Genomic DNA, 15,681 nt, shown 5'->3' with positions numbered 1-15,681 from the left:
CACTCCCATGGCCATCCATGACAAGATATATATTTATGTATGAAGAACAGGGTCTCTTGTTGGATCCCTTTTTATACTGGCTTCTCATATCAGTTAGTTTGGGACCAGAATCATTCTTAGCTTTTATTCCTCCAAACAAATCAATGTGAATGAATCGTAAATGCAGCTCTAACTAGTCCTATCAGCTTTTGAGCACAGACATTTGTTCGTATTAAAAGTATCAACATTGCTTTTCTATCCATAGTTAATGACAATGCAAAATCAGATAAAAAATATTCAGAAAAACTCATAATTCAAAAATGCAAGCTGAATGAATTTGTAAGCATGCTGCCTTTTCCCATCCACTCTGATTTACATATACATTAGAGCTGGTGTACACAGGGTTTTGAGATCAGTTTAGGCTTCTGTTGGCTGGCTTTGTATTTTGCATTTGCAGTGTGATAAATTCTGCAGAGTTCCCTTTGCTTTGATTGTAGTACGAATGATGATTCTGCATGTGTTTGACCTACTTTGTGTTCCTTTGGGATCAGTGGATCCTTTGGAGATTCTTATCTATTGCTCCAAAAGCCCTTTAATCACAAAGAACAGCAAATCAGACACAGCTCCTACATTTATACTTGGAATGGCAAATTAAAAAGGTACTCAAATGCTTGTACCTTATTTGTAAAATGATCCCAAAAGTATTAATCTAAATGTATTGTTTTGAAACAAAGTGTATGTATTGAAATCATAGAGTTAAGCTTTGATTTTGTTCCTTCATACAAGTCAGTGTGCATGCATAGTAATTACACTGCAACTAATTGGCACATCATATATCCCTAGTGCAAATTTGTGAAGCCAAACACCATTTTTGTGAGGGTCTTTATCCTGTTTAGGCATAGTACTGTCACACACAGGTGGGCTGAGGTCATAAAGGGCACATTCCATACCTGTGCTGCTACCACAGTTCTTGGAAGCAGGATAGCTAATAGTATAGCAGGGTTTCAGAAACTGTTTCTGTTTACCCCTTCCTTTACCCCCACTGTAAATTATTGTTATCCTACTTTGAGTAGTTACAAATCAGGTTTTCTGGTACCAAAAAGCTTTATTGAAAGAATGTTGGAACATACAGTGTGTAAATGTTAGATGTAGCACAAGAGGTTGTGTCTTAGAAATATTAACCCAAATAATCACAAGTAAGTCTAAGGCAAAAACATTGCATAGGTCGTGCAACCTAACCCCCAGCATTGCAACTGTGCTTAGGTGAACAGTGATATGGCAGCGACCTCCCATGAGTCCCACCACTCACCACAGGTGGAGAGGAGCACTCATAATGTCTATGTAACATTAAGAGGAAAAATAAAAGGAAAAAAAGGGGGGGGAGAAGAGAGATAGAAGGGGGAATATGATAAAAAGGGGAAAGGTATCAGGAATCAGGGATTTGTTCTCCACAGGGAGTAGGCGGCTATGATTCTGCCCCTGTGAACCCAGGAGGAAGCAGTAACGGAGGACTAGATCAGAGTTGGAGCAGTCTTGTGAAATGGGGGACTGGCCAATAGTTGAGTCAGGAAATTGAGAGAAATTTATCATGTTTTTCCTCACTTCAAGCACTGCCATTCATTTTTTGTTAATGAAGAATCCCTGAATTCTGGACCTAACTTTCTCAAAGTTTAGAGACTGTGCCTTCCACGCATAGGCTATAGTCTGCTTCGTTGCCATAAAGAAGAATGAAATGAGAGTGTGGGACAGTCATGGTACATCCTTAAGTGGTCTATGGAGGAGGGCTTCATCCAGGATTTTTCGAGATATTAAATTGTGTGACTGAGTGGATCATGTTGTATACTTTAGACCATAGGCAGTGAGCTACTGGGCAGGACCACAAAATATGGAACATAGTCCCTTCAGCCTTGCAGTCCCTGAAAGAGAGTGGGCTAGGGATGTATATCGCTAATACCATAAATCCTTTAAAGTTTCTATATTCTGGGAGCATTTCAAAATCTTTTGCCAGTCAGCTATAGTCAAGGACTCTTGCAGGTCTCGTGCCCAAGCAGTGCAATATTAGGGCAAGTGTTCAAAAGCATGGCCTCGAGTGGAGTTATAGATCAAGGACTGTGTATCCTTCATTGTAGTCGTTGACTTGTAGATTGATTCAAAACTTGTAAGAGATTTTGGCAAAGCGAGGTTTTGGATAAGGGGTGTAAGGAAATGGCAAAGGGAGGGATATGGTGCTTTTCCCTAAACTGTGCAAAAGTGCAGAGGCCTTTCACAGTCAACATGGAGTGAAGTGTCACAAAGCCATGAGAAATCCACCATGAGAAAGCAGGTTTATCCGTTATCTCTGAAGGGAACAAAGGACAGTCAAACAGTTGTAATAATGGTAAATGAGGAGTCAGCAAGCCCGCTGAATATTTACACATGTCCCAAACTCTCAAAGTGTGGGTTAAAACCGGATTAAAGAGTTTGGGTCGTGAAGCCGGTGGGAGCCAGGGAAGAGAGGAGAGGGGGGGTTGGATGGGTATCCATAGCATCTATCATAGCCCAGAGGGGTGAATCCTTACCTGAGAAATATTGGGTCGGGTTGTTATTTGAGCTGCAAGATAGTAATGTTGAATGCATGGGTCCCCAAGGCCCCCACAAATTTTGGGGAGGTAAAGTAGGTGGTGGGCTAAGCATGGACGCATCGAGGCCCTAATGAAACTCTGGATATATCATTGTATGATACGTAGTATGTGGGGGGCTATTCGAATGGGAAGGGTACGGAAGGAGTAAAGCAATTTTGGCAGATAAGTCATCTTGATAGCGTGTGCCCAGCCACAAATCAAGTTTTCTGCCTAGGTAACTGCCACACAGTTAGTAGTTGCATATTTGTTTACCATTGTTCAGTGGATTTGCTGAATCCATATAAGATGACGCCGTTTTATTCTGTCTATAGTTATTTTACCCTTGTGGGCATTTGTTTTTTGTTTCCCACATTTAAGATGGTGGTTATGGTGGTCATAATATCTATTTCTGGTTCCGGAGCTATTGGAGCATTTCTTTCTTTTGTACATGGGATTTATTGTGTCTCCCACATATGGGAGAGGAACTGATGGGATGATACCTATCTGGTGGCGATTGGCTGGCGATTGGTGGATTGATATACAAAAGTTGTTTTTGACTTCTCTTATGATCACAGTATTATCTGGTAAGCCCCTGAGTGGTTGGTGAAACACATGTGGTGGTTTATATTCTGACTACATTGAATTGGTGAAGAGGATTGCTTCTCTATCTGTCACTTTTATGCACTTGGTGGAAGTCATTCACAGAAATTTGGACTTTTATTTATTTTTTTTTTCATTTATGTCACTTGCGCATCTTTTATTTATGCTATTTCATGTATTCCAATGTTTAGCGCTGCACAAGTTAGTTTTACAATTTGGTTGATATAGTGTATCCTATATATGGTGCTGGCTGCTGATTTATAGAAAAGACACTTTTTGCACAGATTTATTTTATAAATACAGAAACCTAAATGCCTATTACTCCTTAGATACCCCCACACAAGCCAGGGATAAAAGAATACTTTTAGGGTTGTTTTTGTAGTTTAAAGTGGTTGTAAACCTCAGTCATGAAAACTGAAACAGAGCACATATATCTGTAGTGTTTACTTGTCTATCTTCAAAGCTCTAAGTGTCATTTCTCTCTGGTGCCTTGTTCCTCTGTTATCAACATATGTCACTTCTGAGAAGTTTTCCTGACACATGAGATAAATTTGTGATGGGGAGAGAGCTCAGTACACAGCTTATCTACCCACAACACAGCTCTGAATGTTCATTCCTTCCTGTGTGTGGAGAGGGTGTCCCTTTCCTCCAATTATCTCTCACACAATGTACACGTTCTCTACCAGTAGCTCTCCACCCCCTCCTCTGTGCGTCTGGCAAACTAAGAAGGATTTTGTCACAATTCAGTCCTTTTGAATGGATGTAGTGAAGCGAAGATTGCAGATAAACAAGTAAAAGTATGAATGGAGGATTTATTTAATCTCTGTGTATCTTTTTAATAGTACATTTTTATTAAAATATCTGAGTTCACTGTTAGATACACTGTATTGCCAAAATAAAATATTATATATTGGGACGCCTGCCTTTACAAGCATATGAACTTTATCCCAGTCTTAGTCGGTAGGTTTCAATATTGAGTTGGCCCACCCTTTGCAGCTATAACAACTTCAACTCTTCTGGGAAGGCTGTACACAAGGTTTTAGGAGTGTGTCTATGGAAATGTTTGACCATTCTTCCAGAAGCGCATTTGTGAGGTCAGGCACTGATGTCAGACAAGAAGGCCTGGCTCGCAGTCTCCGCTCAATTCAACCAAAAGGTGTTCTATCGGGTTGAGGTCAGGACTCTGTGGCCAGTTAAGTTCCTCCACCTCAAACTCTCTCATCCATGTCTTCATGGACTTTGCTTTGTGCACTGGTGCACAGTCATGTTGGAACGGAAAGGGGCCAACCCCAAATTTTGGATTCAAGGCTCCAAAACAAGTTTTAGATTACACCTGTACAGTCAGCATCAAAGAATGTGAATTCTAAATTCCACATACCGTGTCTATCAAGATTCCCAAAAATGGTAGAAAAAATATGCTAGTTTTGTTTTTTTTTAAGAGGTTTTTAAACAGTTTTTTTTTAATTTTGTACTTGTGATAGAGATACAGTGCCTTGAAAGAGTATTCATACACCTTGAAATTTTCCACAATTTGTCATGTTACAACCAAAAACATAAATGTATTTTATTGGGATTTTATGTGATAGACCAACACAAAATGGCACATAATTGTGAAGTGGAAGGAAAATGATAAATGGTTTTCAAACTTTTTTTTACAAATAAACATGTGAAAAGTGTGGCATGCATTTGTATTCAGTTGCCCCCTGAGTCAATACTTTGTAGAACTACCTTTTGCTGCAATTACATCTGCAAGTCCTTTTGGGGATGTCTCTACCAGCTTTTCACATTTATAGAGTGACATTTTTGTCCATTCTTCTTTCCAAAATAGCTCAAGCTCTGTCAGATAGGAGGGAGAGTGTCTGTGAATAGCAATTCTCAAGTCTTGCCACAGATCTCAATTGGAAGTAGGTCTGGACTTTGACTGGGCCATACTAACATGTGAATATGCTTTGATCTAAAGCATTCCATTGTAGCTCTGGCTGTATGTTTAGGGACGTTGTCCTGCTGGAAGGTGAACCTCCACCCCAGTCTCAAGTCTTTTGCAGACTCTCACAGGTTTTCTGCTAAGATTGCCCTATATTTGGCTCCATCCATCTTCCCATCAACTCTGACCAGCTTCCCTATCCCTGCTGAAGAAAAGCATCCCCACAACATGATGCTACCACCATCATGTTTCACAGTGGGGATGGTGTGTTCAGGGTGATGTGCAGTGTTAGTTTTCCGCCACACATAGCATTTTTCTTTTAGGCCAAAAAGTTATATTTTGGTCTCATCTGACCAAAGCACCTTCTTCCACATGTCTGCTGTGTCCCCCACATGGCTTCTCGCAAACTGCAAATGGGACTTCTTATGGCTTTCTTTCAACAATGGTTTTCTTCTTGCCACTCTTCCATAAAGGCCAGATTTGTGGAGTGCACGACTAATAGTTGTTCTGTGAACAGATTTTCCTACCTGAGCTGTGGATTTCTGCAGCTCCTGCAGAGTTAAGATGGGCGTCTTGGCTGCTACTCTGATTAATGCTCTCTTTGCCCGGCCTGTCAATTTAGGTGGACAGCCATGTCTTGGTAGGTTTGTAGTTGTGCCATACTCTCTCCATTTTCGGATGATGGATTGAACAGTGCTCCGTGAGATGTTCAAAGCTTGGGATTTTTTTAATAACCTAACCCTGCTTTAAATGGCTCCACAACTTTATCACAGACCTGTCCGGTGTGTTCCTTGGCCTTCATGATGCTGTTTGTTCACTACTGTTCTCTAACAAACCTCTTAGGGCATCACAGAACAGCTGTATTTATACTGAGATTAAATTACACACAGGTGGAATCTATTTACTAATTAGGTGACTTCTGAAGGCAGTTGGTTACACTAGAATTTAGTTAGGGGTATCAGAGTAAAGGGGGCTGAATACAAATGCATGCCACACTTTTCAGATATTTATTTCGAAAACATTTTGAAAACCATTTATCATTTTCCTTCCACTTCACAATTATATGCCACTTTGTGTTGGTCTATCACATAAAATTCCAATAAAATACATTTACATTTTTGGTTTTAACATGACAAAATGTGGAAAATTTCAAGCGGTATGAATAATATTTCAAGGCACTGTATGATTTGTGTAGTTCAAAAATTCAGGTTCTTTGTTAGTAGGGTTGGCTGAGTACCTGTACTGTTGAAAAAGTCCCCTTACAAACTTTTCGCTTAGTTATGATTCTTTTCTTTGGAGAGATTAGTTTTTTCCACTTTTGTGCTTCCAGCTATCTTTATGATTCACAGGAATCCTTCTGCCATGGCTGTGTGCAGTGATCAAGCCCTGCTGAATAGTATTTTGGATTCACAGCTGTAACTGGGTGCATGGTTCACAAGCCCCTGGGGGTGCCTGTGTTACATATGGCACATATATTCAGCACACTATATTTCATTCTGATTCCCAGCAGTATTCCTCCTGGAAAGTAAAACACACAAGCTCTTAAGCTGTCACTATACATTACAGATGGGCTGCAGGGAAGGTGTGATTTATTTATATTGGTATTGTAAATTTCAGTAGTATGCTTTACACCATGAGATTTAATGTCACACACATTTTTGTTTCTGAAGTGTACATTTTAATAATGCATAGACATCTTTAATTCATTGCATGCATTTCACTTTATATGTAAACAAACGGCACTTTTTGTAGTGTTTAGAGAGTTTCTAATTAGTCTATTGTGCTTTGAATAAAATCTGTAATCAAGGTTGCAGAAATAGATTTTTGTTAACCTTGAGTTTCTGCTCATCTTTCACTGTTAATAGCTGTAACAGAATAACGCCACTATAACAGTAGTAAATTGCCATGGGAGTGACTTGGGTTCTGAATTAGCATAGTCACTGGTCAATAACAGCTCTCTGCATTTTCCTATTCACAAACGTTATTATTTATTATGGTCTTTTTAGGGTTTTCTTTTTACAAATCTGTGTGGATGTGACAAGTTTAAAGTGGACCTGGACTGAAAAAGTGAAGATGTGCTATGTTATAGCAAACATTAAAGAAGTACAGTATAGCCAAAGTTTTTTTTTGTCTGTACTTCTCCTATGTATCACAGGAGTGTAGTTTGTTCTGCTCTCCTGTGACCCATTTTCAGCCAACAGCAGGCTAAAGCACGCTCTCGGCTGACGTCATAGAGCTGGTCGATTATGGAGGACCAGTTGGTTCAATATGGAAAACATCCATATGGTCAGGATCCACCCAGATGACTGGAGAGGCAGCTGGCTCAGCCTCTCAGAGAGTCGCTGAGAGCCTGAGCACCTGCCCCTTTATAGCCTGACGCTCCAGTAAGTGCTGGAGGGGCAAAGAAGAGAACCTGTGACTGACAGTCACCAGCTCTCTGCAGCTTGAAGACCGAAAGCTGAGTGATCCATGGTGGAAGTACAGAAAAACCCCCAAATGACCCTTTTTGGAAAGTAGAGACCCCAAGCAACATGTTGAGCCCATAGATTTTATATTTTGCCACAAATTTAAAAATAAAATGACAAAAAAAGTTGTTTTTTTTACACAAAGTTGTCACTCAAATTATATATTGCTTGCACGAGCCATAGGTAGATGTATAATTACACTCCAAAATATATTCTGCTGCTTCTCCTGAGTATGGGGATACCACATGTGTAAGACGTTTTGGGCGCTTAGCTGTGTACAGGGTCTGAAAAACAATGACCGCCTTCAAGCTTTCAAAGGGTGTAATTTCACAATTTTCCAAAAATTTGTGGCAACAAATGAGATCTGCAAAATACTCATCATGCCGCTCAGCAAATAATGTGGGGTGTCTACTTTCAAAAAAGGGATTATTTGCGGGGTGCTTGAACTGTCCTGCCATTTTATGCCCAATGTTAGAAGCTTCTGCCAAAGATTACCCACACTTCTAACCACTTGAAGACCAAGCCTTTTCTGACACTTTTTGTTTACACCAAGATTGGTGTGATCAGATGCTTTCCCAATTTAAAAATGGCATGTTTTTATCCAGCGAAACGGAAATGATGAAATGCTCGTAGCCTCTGGTTTCTTACTGGAAGGGAGTAAAACCTTCCAAAACTGAAGCGTTTAACCTCTTGGCGCTGGCCAAACGCAAATGTGTGGCCTCCTGGCATCTGGGCCTAGACACCGAGCGGCCACACATTTAAGTTTTATTAAAAAAAGATATATGTGCTGAGAGCGCACGCCCTGCGCGCTCCCAGCACACATGTGCGGTACTCACGGAAAGGTCCTGATCTCTTTCGATCAGGACCTTTCCCAATTATGTGACCACATGACTTTAAACCCTTCCCGCCTCCCGCCTCTGAAACCCTTAAAGGGCCGGGAGGCGCCGGCGCCAAGGGGTTAAAGAATGTTGTCAGTGATTCTAATCCTAGAATCACTGTGCTGTTTCCACATGCACTCTACTGAAATATTTAGGGGATGCATCTATCCTGCTCAGACTCATATTTTTACAGTCAAAGGTCCAAGGTCATAGATTCTAACCCTAGGATCAACTGTACTGTTTCCATATGTACCTGTCATTTTCAGGCCATTATTCTGAACGCCATTTCTTCTTAACCTGAGTGGCTCTTTAAAACATTTAAAACATAATTGTAAAAATGCGTACTGTAAGTACGTCTTAATCTTTGAAAGCAATGCATTCTGTTACAGTCTTAATAGCTGTGAGCACCAAAGCTGACCAATTCAGGTAGTAAAGAAATTACAAACTATAATAACAATATCAGATATTGAATGAAAGCTATTCATAACCATGTAACACTCTATACTTTAATGATATAGTTTCATTACAAAGTATTCTTTCATGTGCCACTTTTCTTTGTTAAAATGTTCTGTTCTACTTGATGGTGTTCTACATTCTATATTTTCGGCGACTTTATAATATGACTTCGTACCACTGACAGCCCTATCAGAATAAACTTCTTTCATATTCAAACAATGACTATAAGTAGAAGTGTAATCTATTGCCCACTGAGTCACTGGAAGCCAAGCACTCAGTATCTCCACAGGGAAGTCACAAGGCAGACCACAGAACTAAAAATGGATTAAGAAATACATCGGGGCATGGTTTAAAACCAAGATAAAATATACATAATGGGCTGAATCATGAGAAGTTCAAAGCAAGATCAGATGGTCAGAAGGCCATCCATTGTTATAAACTTTCTGCATAGACGAAGCTTATTTACTCCTTTGGTTATTTGTGTCAGTGAATTTTGAGCTGTGTTTATATTAATCCTATTACCAGTGAGCCCTCTGTGACATGGCGATGATGCAAGGAAACAGCTTTGTTTATTTACTGTGGTGCTGTAACCAAGATCTGAATGGAGAACTGAGCCTGGCTGTCTTAGGTCTTATGAACTAAGCCGAATTAGACACTAACCAGTGTGGGACAGAATTATAACGATAATATTCTAACTTTATATAGCTAATGTTACTGCCAGATTATAAACAAAACTTTATAATGTAAATAGCAAAAAAAAAAAGGTATGACTGTTATTAGTGTAGTACTAAATGTAAAAAATAGTTAAAGTGGAACACCAGCTAATTCATTTTTGCTAGTTATGGACAGAGTGGGTAAGGGTTAGAAGTTTGTGTTGCTTTGTGTGCCACCACTGGGGAGATTTTTAGCCCACTTCCTGTGCTGTAGGAGTGAAGTTGGTGGAAAGTGAGGGCAAATCTCACCTGTTCTGGTGACTAAAATCTAAAAGTCTAGAATTTTAGATTTTCTCCATAATCTACTATGGTAAAACAGATCCAGAAACCAAAAATTATGTGAATCCTCCAATGAGAACAGACATGGCAATACAATCATATAATAGGTTCTAGTCTTTTGGTTACAACGGAATCAAACAATGATCCTCTTGTCTGTGAATGGCATCATTCTGTATCAGCATCAGCTTACAAATCACAAACAAGATATCAGTATGTTGGATATGTCAAACTGAGCTTACCCCTGACAGAAATCTTTCAAATGAGAAATGCCAGTGATCATTTTAAAGCTGAAGTGTGGGCAAATATTTTATTGGGGGATTAGCTAGGGATCAATAAGATATCTTTATTGATGAATGTTGATGTGTTCCCCACTAGTGATCGCTGCTTCTTTCATTAAAAATGCTACTTACATGCAGCCTCATAGCGATGGCACTGCTGAAGGTACACTAGTAAACCAGTCGGGGCTGGAGCACAGTGATCGCAGACATTTGCTCACTGTGCAGCTCCTCCATTCATAAAAATACAGTATTAATGTAATGTACCCAATAACTTAGTACATAAACCATTAACATCAGGTTCACATTACAGTTTGTCTTTTAAAAGCTCATCTTTTGGCTTTCAGTTTGTAAAACAAGTTGATGCAACCTATGTAGTTGTAATGTACAATAATGATGGTCATCTCCATCTGGTGGTCGACGTGCAAACTAATTAGAGCAATGTACGCACATGAGAAACCTCCAGAAACCTGCGAGGGGGCCCCAGGGTTTCGCCTGCCTAGGGGTCTCCACAGAAATTAATCCAGCACTGCTGCAGTTTAATGAAAATGCTGATAGGAGGAGAAAGCAAAGTGACAGATGACCTCATACTTTTCTTTTCACTGTCTAGTCACTGCTGAACTACAGAAGAGAAAAATCAGGTATTCTATTTTTCCTGCCAGACAGCGTTTTGCTGCTTTCCAGGGATATGTACATTTCCAAAGTAGATGGATAGAAGTATCAGTACTTTGGAAGGTAAGCATCTCCTGTATGTGTATTTAACTTTAGGAGTTTAACTAGAATTCAGCTTTAAAGGATAAGTTCACCTTTTAACAGGTAAAAAAATGTGCATTTATTATTTTTTGTGTTAGGAGCCTGTAAAGCATTGCAGCACTGATTATCAGATCATTGATGCCATGCAGGTCTCCTGAACACTGTCAGTGTATCTGCTTGCCTGTACATCCTATACAGACAAGCCGATACTTGCTGACAGGAAGACTCAATGAACTATCATGGTGCTCATTGAGGACTACAAGCTTACAGCTGCTAAGGTTGCTGGGACTTGTAGTCCATTCACAGAACACTGTGAATGAGTGATGCAGCCATGTGGGCTGAGGTCTTCATAGCGGCGCTGTTTTTAAAAAGTGACAGCTAGCACGGGGAACTTCTCCCCGTACTTCTGTCACCAGGGGTGGAGGTTTGGGCAGCGGCTGCAGGATCGGGAACATGTTACATGTTCTACCCTAAAAATGTAATATGTTTCCAAAGATGGACTTATCCTTGAAGCCTTACATGACTACTTTTTAAACCTGATTTACACATACATTTTAATATTCTCTTTTTTTTTTATAGCTCTTCATATGATTATAATATAATTTTTGTTATTTTAGGTTTACTGGTCCTTTCAGTAAATAATATTTCTAAATTATTGAACTGTTAGTTGATAAATACAATATATACAAGAAGGAAGTCTCCTTTGAACACTGTACATTAAGTAACAACTTTATCAAGAAAAAAAAGATTCATTGTCTTTGTAGACTTGAGCATAAAAAAAAAGATTGTTTGAAAGAAAGTTATTGTTTTCAGCCTTCATGTTTGTGAAATGTGATTGATATTTATATCTTGACTGCTAGCTAGGAAGAACAGGTCGATCAAGGTTAATCCTTGTTTTAATGGTATTATACTGAATGTGATATTTGGCCACTCTTGGAAACACATTCTGTAGGGATTATGATTAAATATGATATTGGGCTCCTTTTCATTTATTAAAAGAAGACAGAAATTAGTAGAGAAATAAAAATGTACCGCATTTCTGTTGGCACTGTTCATTCTTAATAAAACAATTCTAGAGCAGAAAGTTTCTTACATTAAATTAAATTCAGCTATTGCAGAGAAGAGTTATACATTTTTAGAAGTTTGATCTGTCTTCTTTTTCAGAAACAAATAACTCAAAACCTGTTATACTGTAAAATGGTCTTTGTGGAACACTGATTTATAGCATTTAATTGCTTTGACTATGGTAGTTCTTGAAAGGTTATGGTATCTATCCAACTGGCACAAGAAAGAACTGAAAGTACTTAGACTAAGGCTTGTGGTAATCTGCAATGATCAGTTGTCTTGTTTCTCCTACAGGTGCAGTTAAAAACAACTGTGTCAAGTCAGTATGTCATTCGAACTCAGCCTACTAACACTTGTCTTTCAACTCTGGAATGTGCTGCTATTGCCCTATCAATAATGGAGAAAAACACTTCAATTCAAGAGGTGGGTAGTAAAGTGGGCTTTTCATACAAAATTAAAGATGTATTTGCTCTTTAATATTATATTTTATTTTTGTGCAGTTGACTAATATAACTATGTACAGTATATACCATACCTGACCTGAGTCCTGTGCTGAGCAGCTAGCCTGATGCTTGGGCACCCAGCACAGGTGCCATTCAGAGAATGTATTGCATTTTCTGTATGAGTGCAGAGCGTTCTCTGATTGGACTAGGTTGGACTAGGTGGAGACCATGACATCACACCTCCGCCAAGTCCAGTCAGAGAATGCTTTGCATTAATTCGGTAAATACAAAAAGTTCTCTGAATGGTGCCCATGCCAAGTGCCCAACCTCCGGTGTTCAGTAAGCAGGAATGCAGCCGCTCATCACAGGACCTAGATGTAAGTGGAGCGGTGTCTGCTTTGGTGATTTACACTTTCCAGAGCAACCAGCCAGGTATGGCATATACATAGTTGCACTGGTCCAAGCTAGACCACTCTAACTATGTATAATATATTTAGTTACTAACTGCTAATCTGTGGCAGTTGTGTGCAGTGTAGTAAGTAAGGGGGTGAAATGCGTGGTCTGTCATTGCCAGTCACTTTGTTTAGTTTAGAGAAGAACTATGGAAAAAAATTACTTTAACAATAATCTATTGGGATGCAAACAGTTAAATCTTAGGAGTTGTATGTCACCTCCTGGATCACTGCCTGTTCTTTGCAATTTTGCAATTTCATTGAAGCCATTAAATATAGCTTTCTCTGAACTTGTAATGCTCTGACAGGAGACTTGTGACTCTCCTACACACCAAGCTATCCTGTCATTTGTCCGCCCCTTCACTCCCCTTGTCCATTCACAGAATACTTTGTATTCTGTGAATCCATTCTGAAAATACAAAGCTTTCTGTGAATGGCCAATGGGGAGGAGGGGTTGGCAAGATGGCTTGTGTGTAGGAGAGCCACAAGTCTCCAGTTGGAGGGCTGAAAGTATAGAGAAAGCTATATCTCCCAGCTTCATTTCAGGAGGTGGCATATACCACATTACATATGAAATAAAATTTTTTTTTTCCTAGAGTTCTTCTTTAAAAGCTAAACTATGTATCAAAACATTTTATCTCTGTTATGTGATGTACGTTGCTGGTAAAGCTAAGTAACAGCCACACCCGTAAATTGCTGTAAGCACTGGGTCTAATTTAAGTCCGTTAGACTGCACAATCATATTCAGACACCCTGCTGTAACAGGAGACAGAAGATAACACAAGGGGAAATGTACTTTTGAAAGTATGCATTAGGGAGGACCAGGGTTGGAGTAATTTGTTTTGTGCAGAAAAAGGGAAGTCACGGCATGGCCTAATAATTTGAATGCCAGTAAAACTAAGTACTGATCTGCAGGGTACATGTGGTGATTTTTTAAGGGATAAGTTCACCTTTTGTAACGTTACATGTAACACCCATATTCAGATATTCAGGATGTAACATATTACGAATGGACTGGCCCCCGCTCCCCCCTCTCTTTGTTTTGACAGCTAGCAGGGGATCTTCTTGCCCCTGCTAGCTGTCACAATTTTTTTAAAAATTTGCCCATGCAGGGCCACCCCCGGCCAGGCTGCATCACTCAAGATGCAAACTGATACACGGATGGGTCTGCAGGAGACCTGCATGGCACCAGCGATCTGCTGATCACTGCTGCAATGCTTTATAGGCTCCAGAAACAAAAAATAATAAATGCACTTTTTTTACCTGCAAAAAAATGTGCATTTATTATTTTTTTGTTAAAAGATGAACTTATCCTTTAATATATTTTACGGTACAAATAGTCCTGGGCCAAAAACCTTGACACCGTTTATCAGCATATATGAAAAGGGCATGTACTGTGTATCCTCCATAAAATTTAAGTTTTATGGCTGAAGGGACACAGAAATAAAAAAATATATTTTTACTATCCTCAACTGTCTACAGTAAGACAGAACAAGTTATGGAATGTTGACAATGTAGTGATAACAGTAGAAGTAGTGGTAGTTGTCTTGGGAAATATGGGATCGCAGAACAGTAGCTCAGGTTAAACGAATAGTAGTAGACAAAAGTGGGAATTGCAAAAATTCAGAGTTGGCAATTTATCTGTAAGCTATTTCCTGTATTGATTTATTTCTTCCTATTATAATTTATTTGGCAGACGATTCTCCGTCCTCTCCAAGCTCTGTGCACCTTCCAAATACAGCACGGTGCTCAGATTCATCACAGCAAGGAACATCTACTTAAAAGTGGCCAGTATAAGAAGCCAATGCCAAAGAATAAGAGGAAGCTAAAAAGGATGGAGCTTCTAGTTAACAATGTTAAAATTTAGCTTTTCTTATAATTTACTACTGAACAAGTGTTATTCTTTAATTGATCATACTGATTTAAAAATATTGGTTCAGGTGAATCGTTAAGCAATGCCTAGATTTTTTTAAACATATGTCCATGATCTCCAGAATATTATTTTGTTATAAAAGGCCTTAACTCAAACTAATAATGTAATTTAAGTGGAGGTTATTAGGAGCAAGCTAAGTGTAAACTGACACTCTCTTTTGCAAGTAAACTTTATAGATGTTGATAAAAACCACTGAAATACCTGTTTTGCATAAAAAGCTTCCCAGGGTTTCCATGGTTAATGGTCACATAAAAAAAACTGCTAAAGGGTTGTTCCTATGAAAGGCATTGGTCTCTGCAGAAAGAGAGGACCAGAGTTCAGGTAGAGTTGCTGATTGGATGTTTCTGGACATCTGATCCCTAAGCCTCTTTATGGCATTTTACTTGACCAATACCTGGGACTAGTAGCCTGGATCTGCATTTTCTGTTGGAGAGCTGGGACTTTCAGAGCCTCTTAACATATCTGAGTTTAACAACGTGGGGGAAGAAGGATGTTGTGTTTTGCTGTAAGTCTACTTTACATTTGAAAATAAAATGTTTTATTCATTATTACTTTATGCCATCTGATTACATATACTGTATATAGTTTATATTTAAGATTTTTTTTCTATTGATTGATACGCATAATATCAATCACATTTTGGCTTCCAGCTTAGCAGTGTGTTTGATATTCACATATTAGTTGATTTTAAAATAAGTTGTTTTCCATTTAATATTTATTTTCTGAGAAGGTCCCACTAAGGTACATTTAATTTAAAGACCTAGGGAAACTGTACTGCAAAGTTGCTCTTCATATATTCATTGTCTCCTTTGAGGCAACGAATTATGACTCTTTTTGATTATCCAAACATTTTCTCTTACTTATTC

General features: G+C 39.0%; 1 protein-coding gene across 1 annotated transcript in view; it reads left to right on the top strand.

Annotated features, from left to right (window-relative positions):
* Window positions 1-15,366, top strand: part of LOC149438986 (tRNA-uridine aminocarboxypropyltransferase 2-like) — a 262,161-nt gene extending 246,795 nt beyond the window's left edge. The window contains exons 5-6 of the mRNA XM_089659604.1: window positions 12,282-12,410; window positions 14,579-15,366. Of these exons, the coding sequence (XP_089515730.1) occupies window positions 12,282-12,410; window positions 14,579-14,749 (300 nt within the window). The 3' untranslated portion in view covers window positions 14,750-15,366. The remainder of the gene's footprint in view (window positions 1-12,281; window positions 12,411-14,578) is intronic.
* Window positions 15,367-15,681: the final 315 nt, after the last annotated feature.

This window comes from Staurois parvus, unplaced genomic scaffold (genome assembly GCF_062004578.1).
Source record: "Staurois parvus isolate SC_StPar_1 unplaced genomic scaffold, SC_StPar_1.0 ptg001169l, whole genome shotgun sequence".
NCBI lineage: Eukaryota > Metazoa > Chordata > Amphibia > Anura > Ranidae > Staurois > Staurois parvus.
This window is presented reverse-complemented; position numbering and strand designations above follow the sequence as displayed.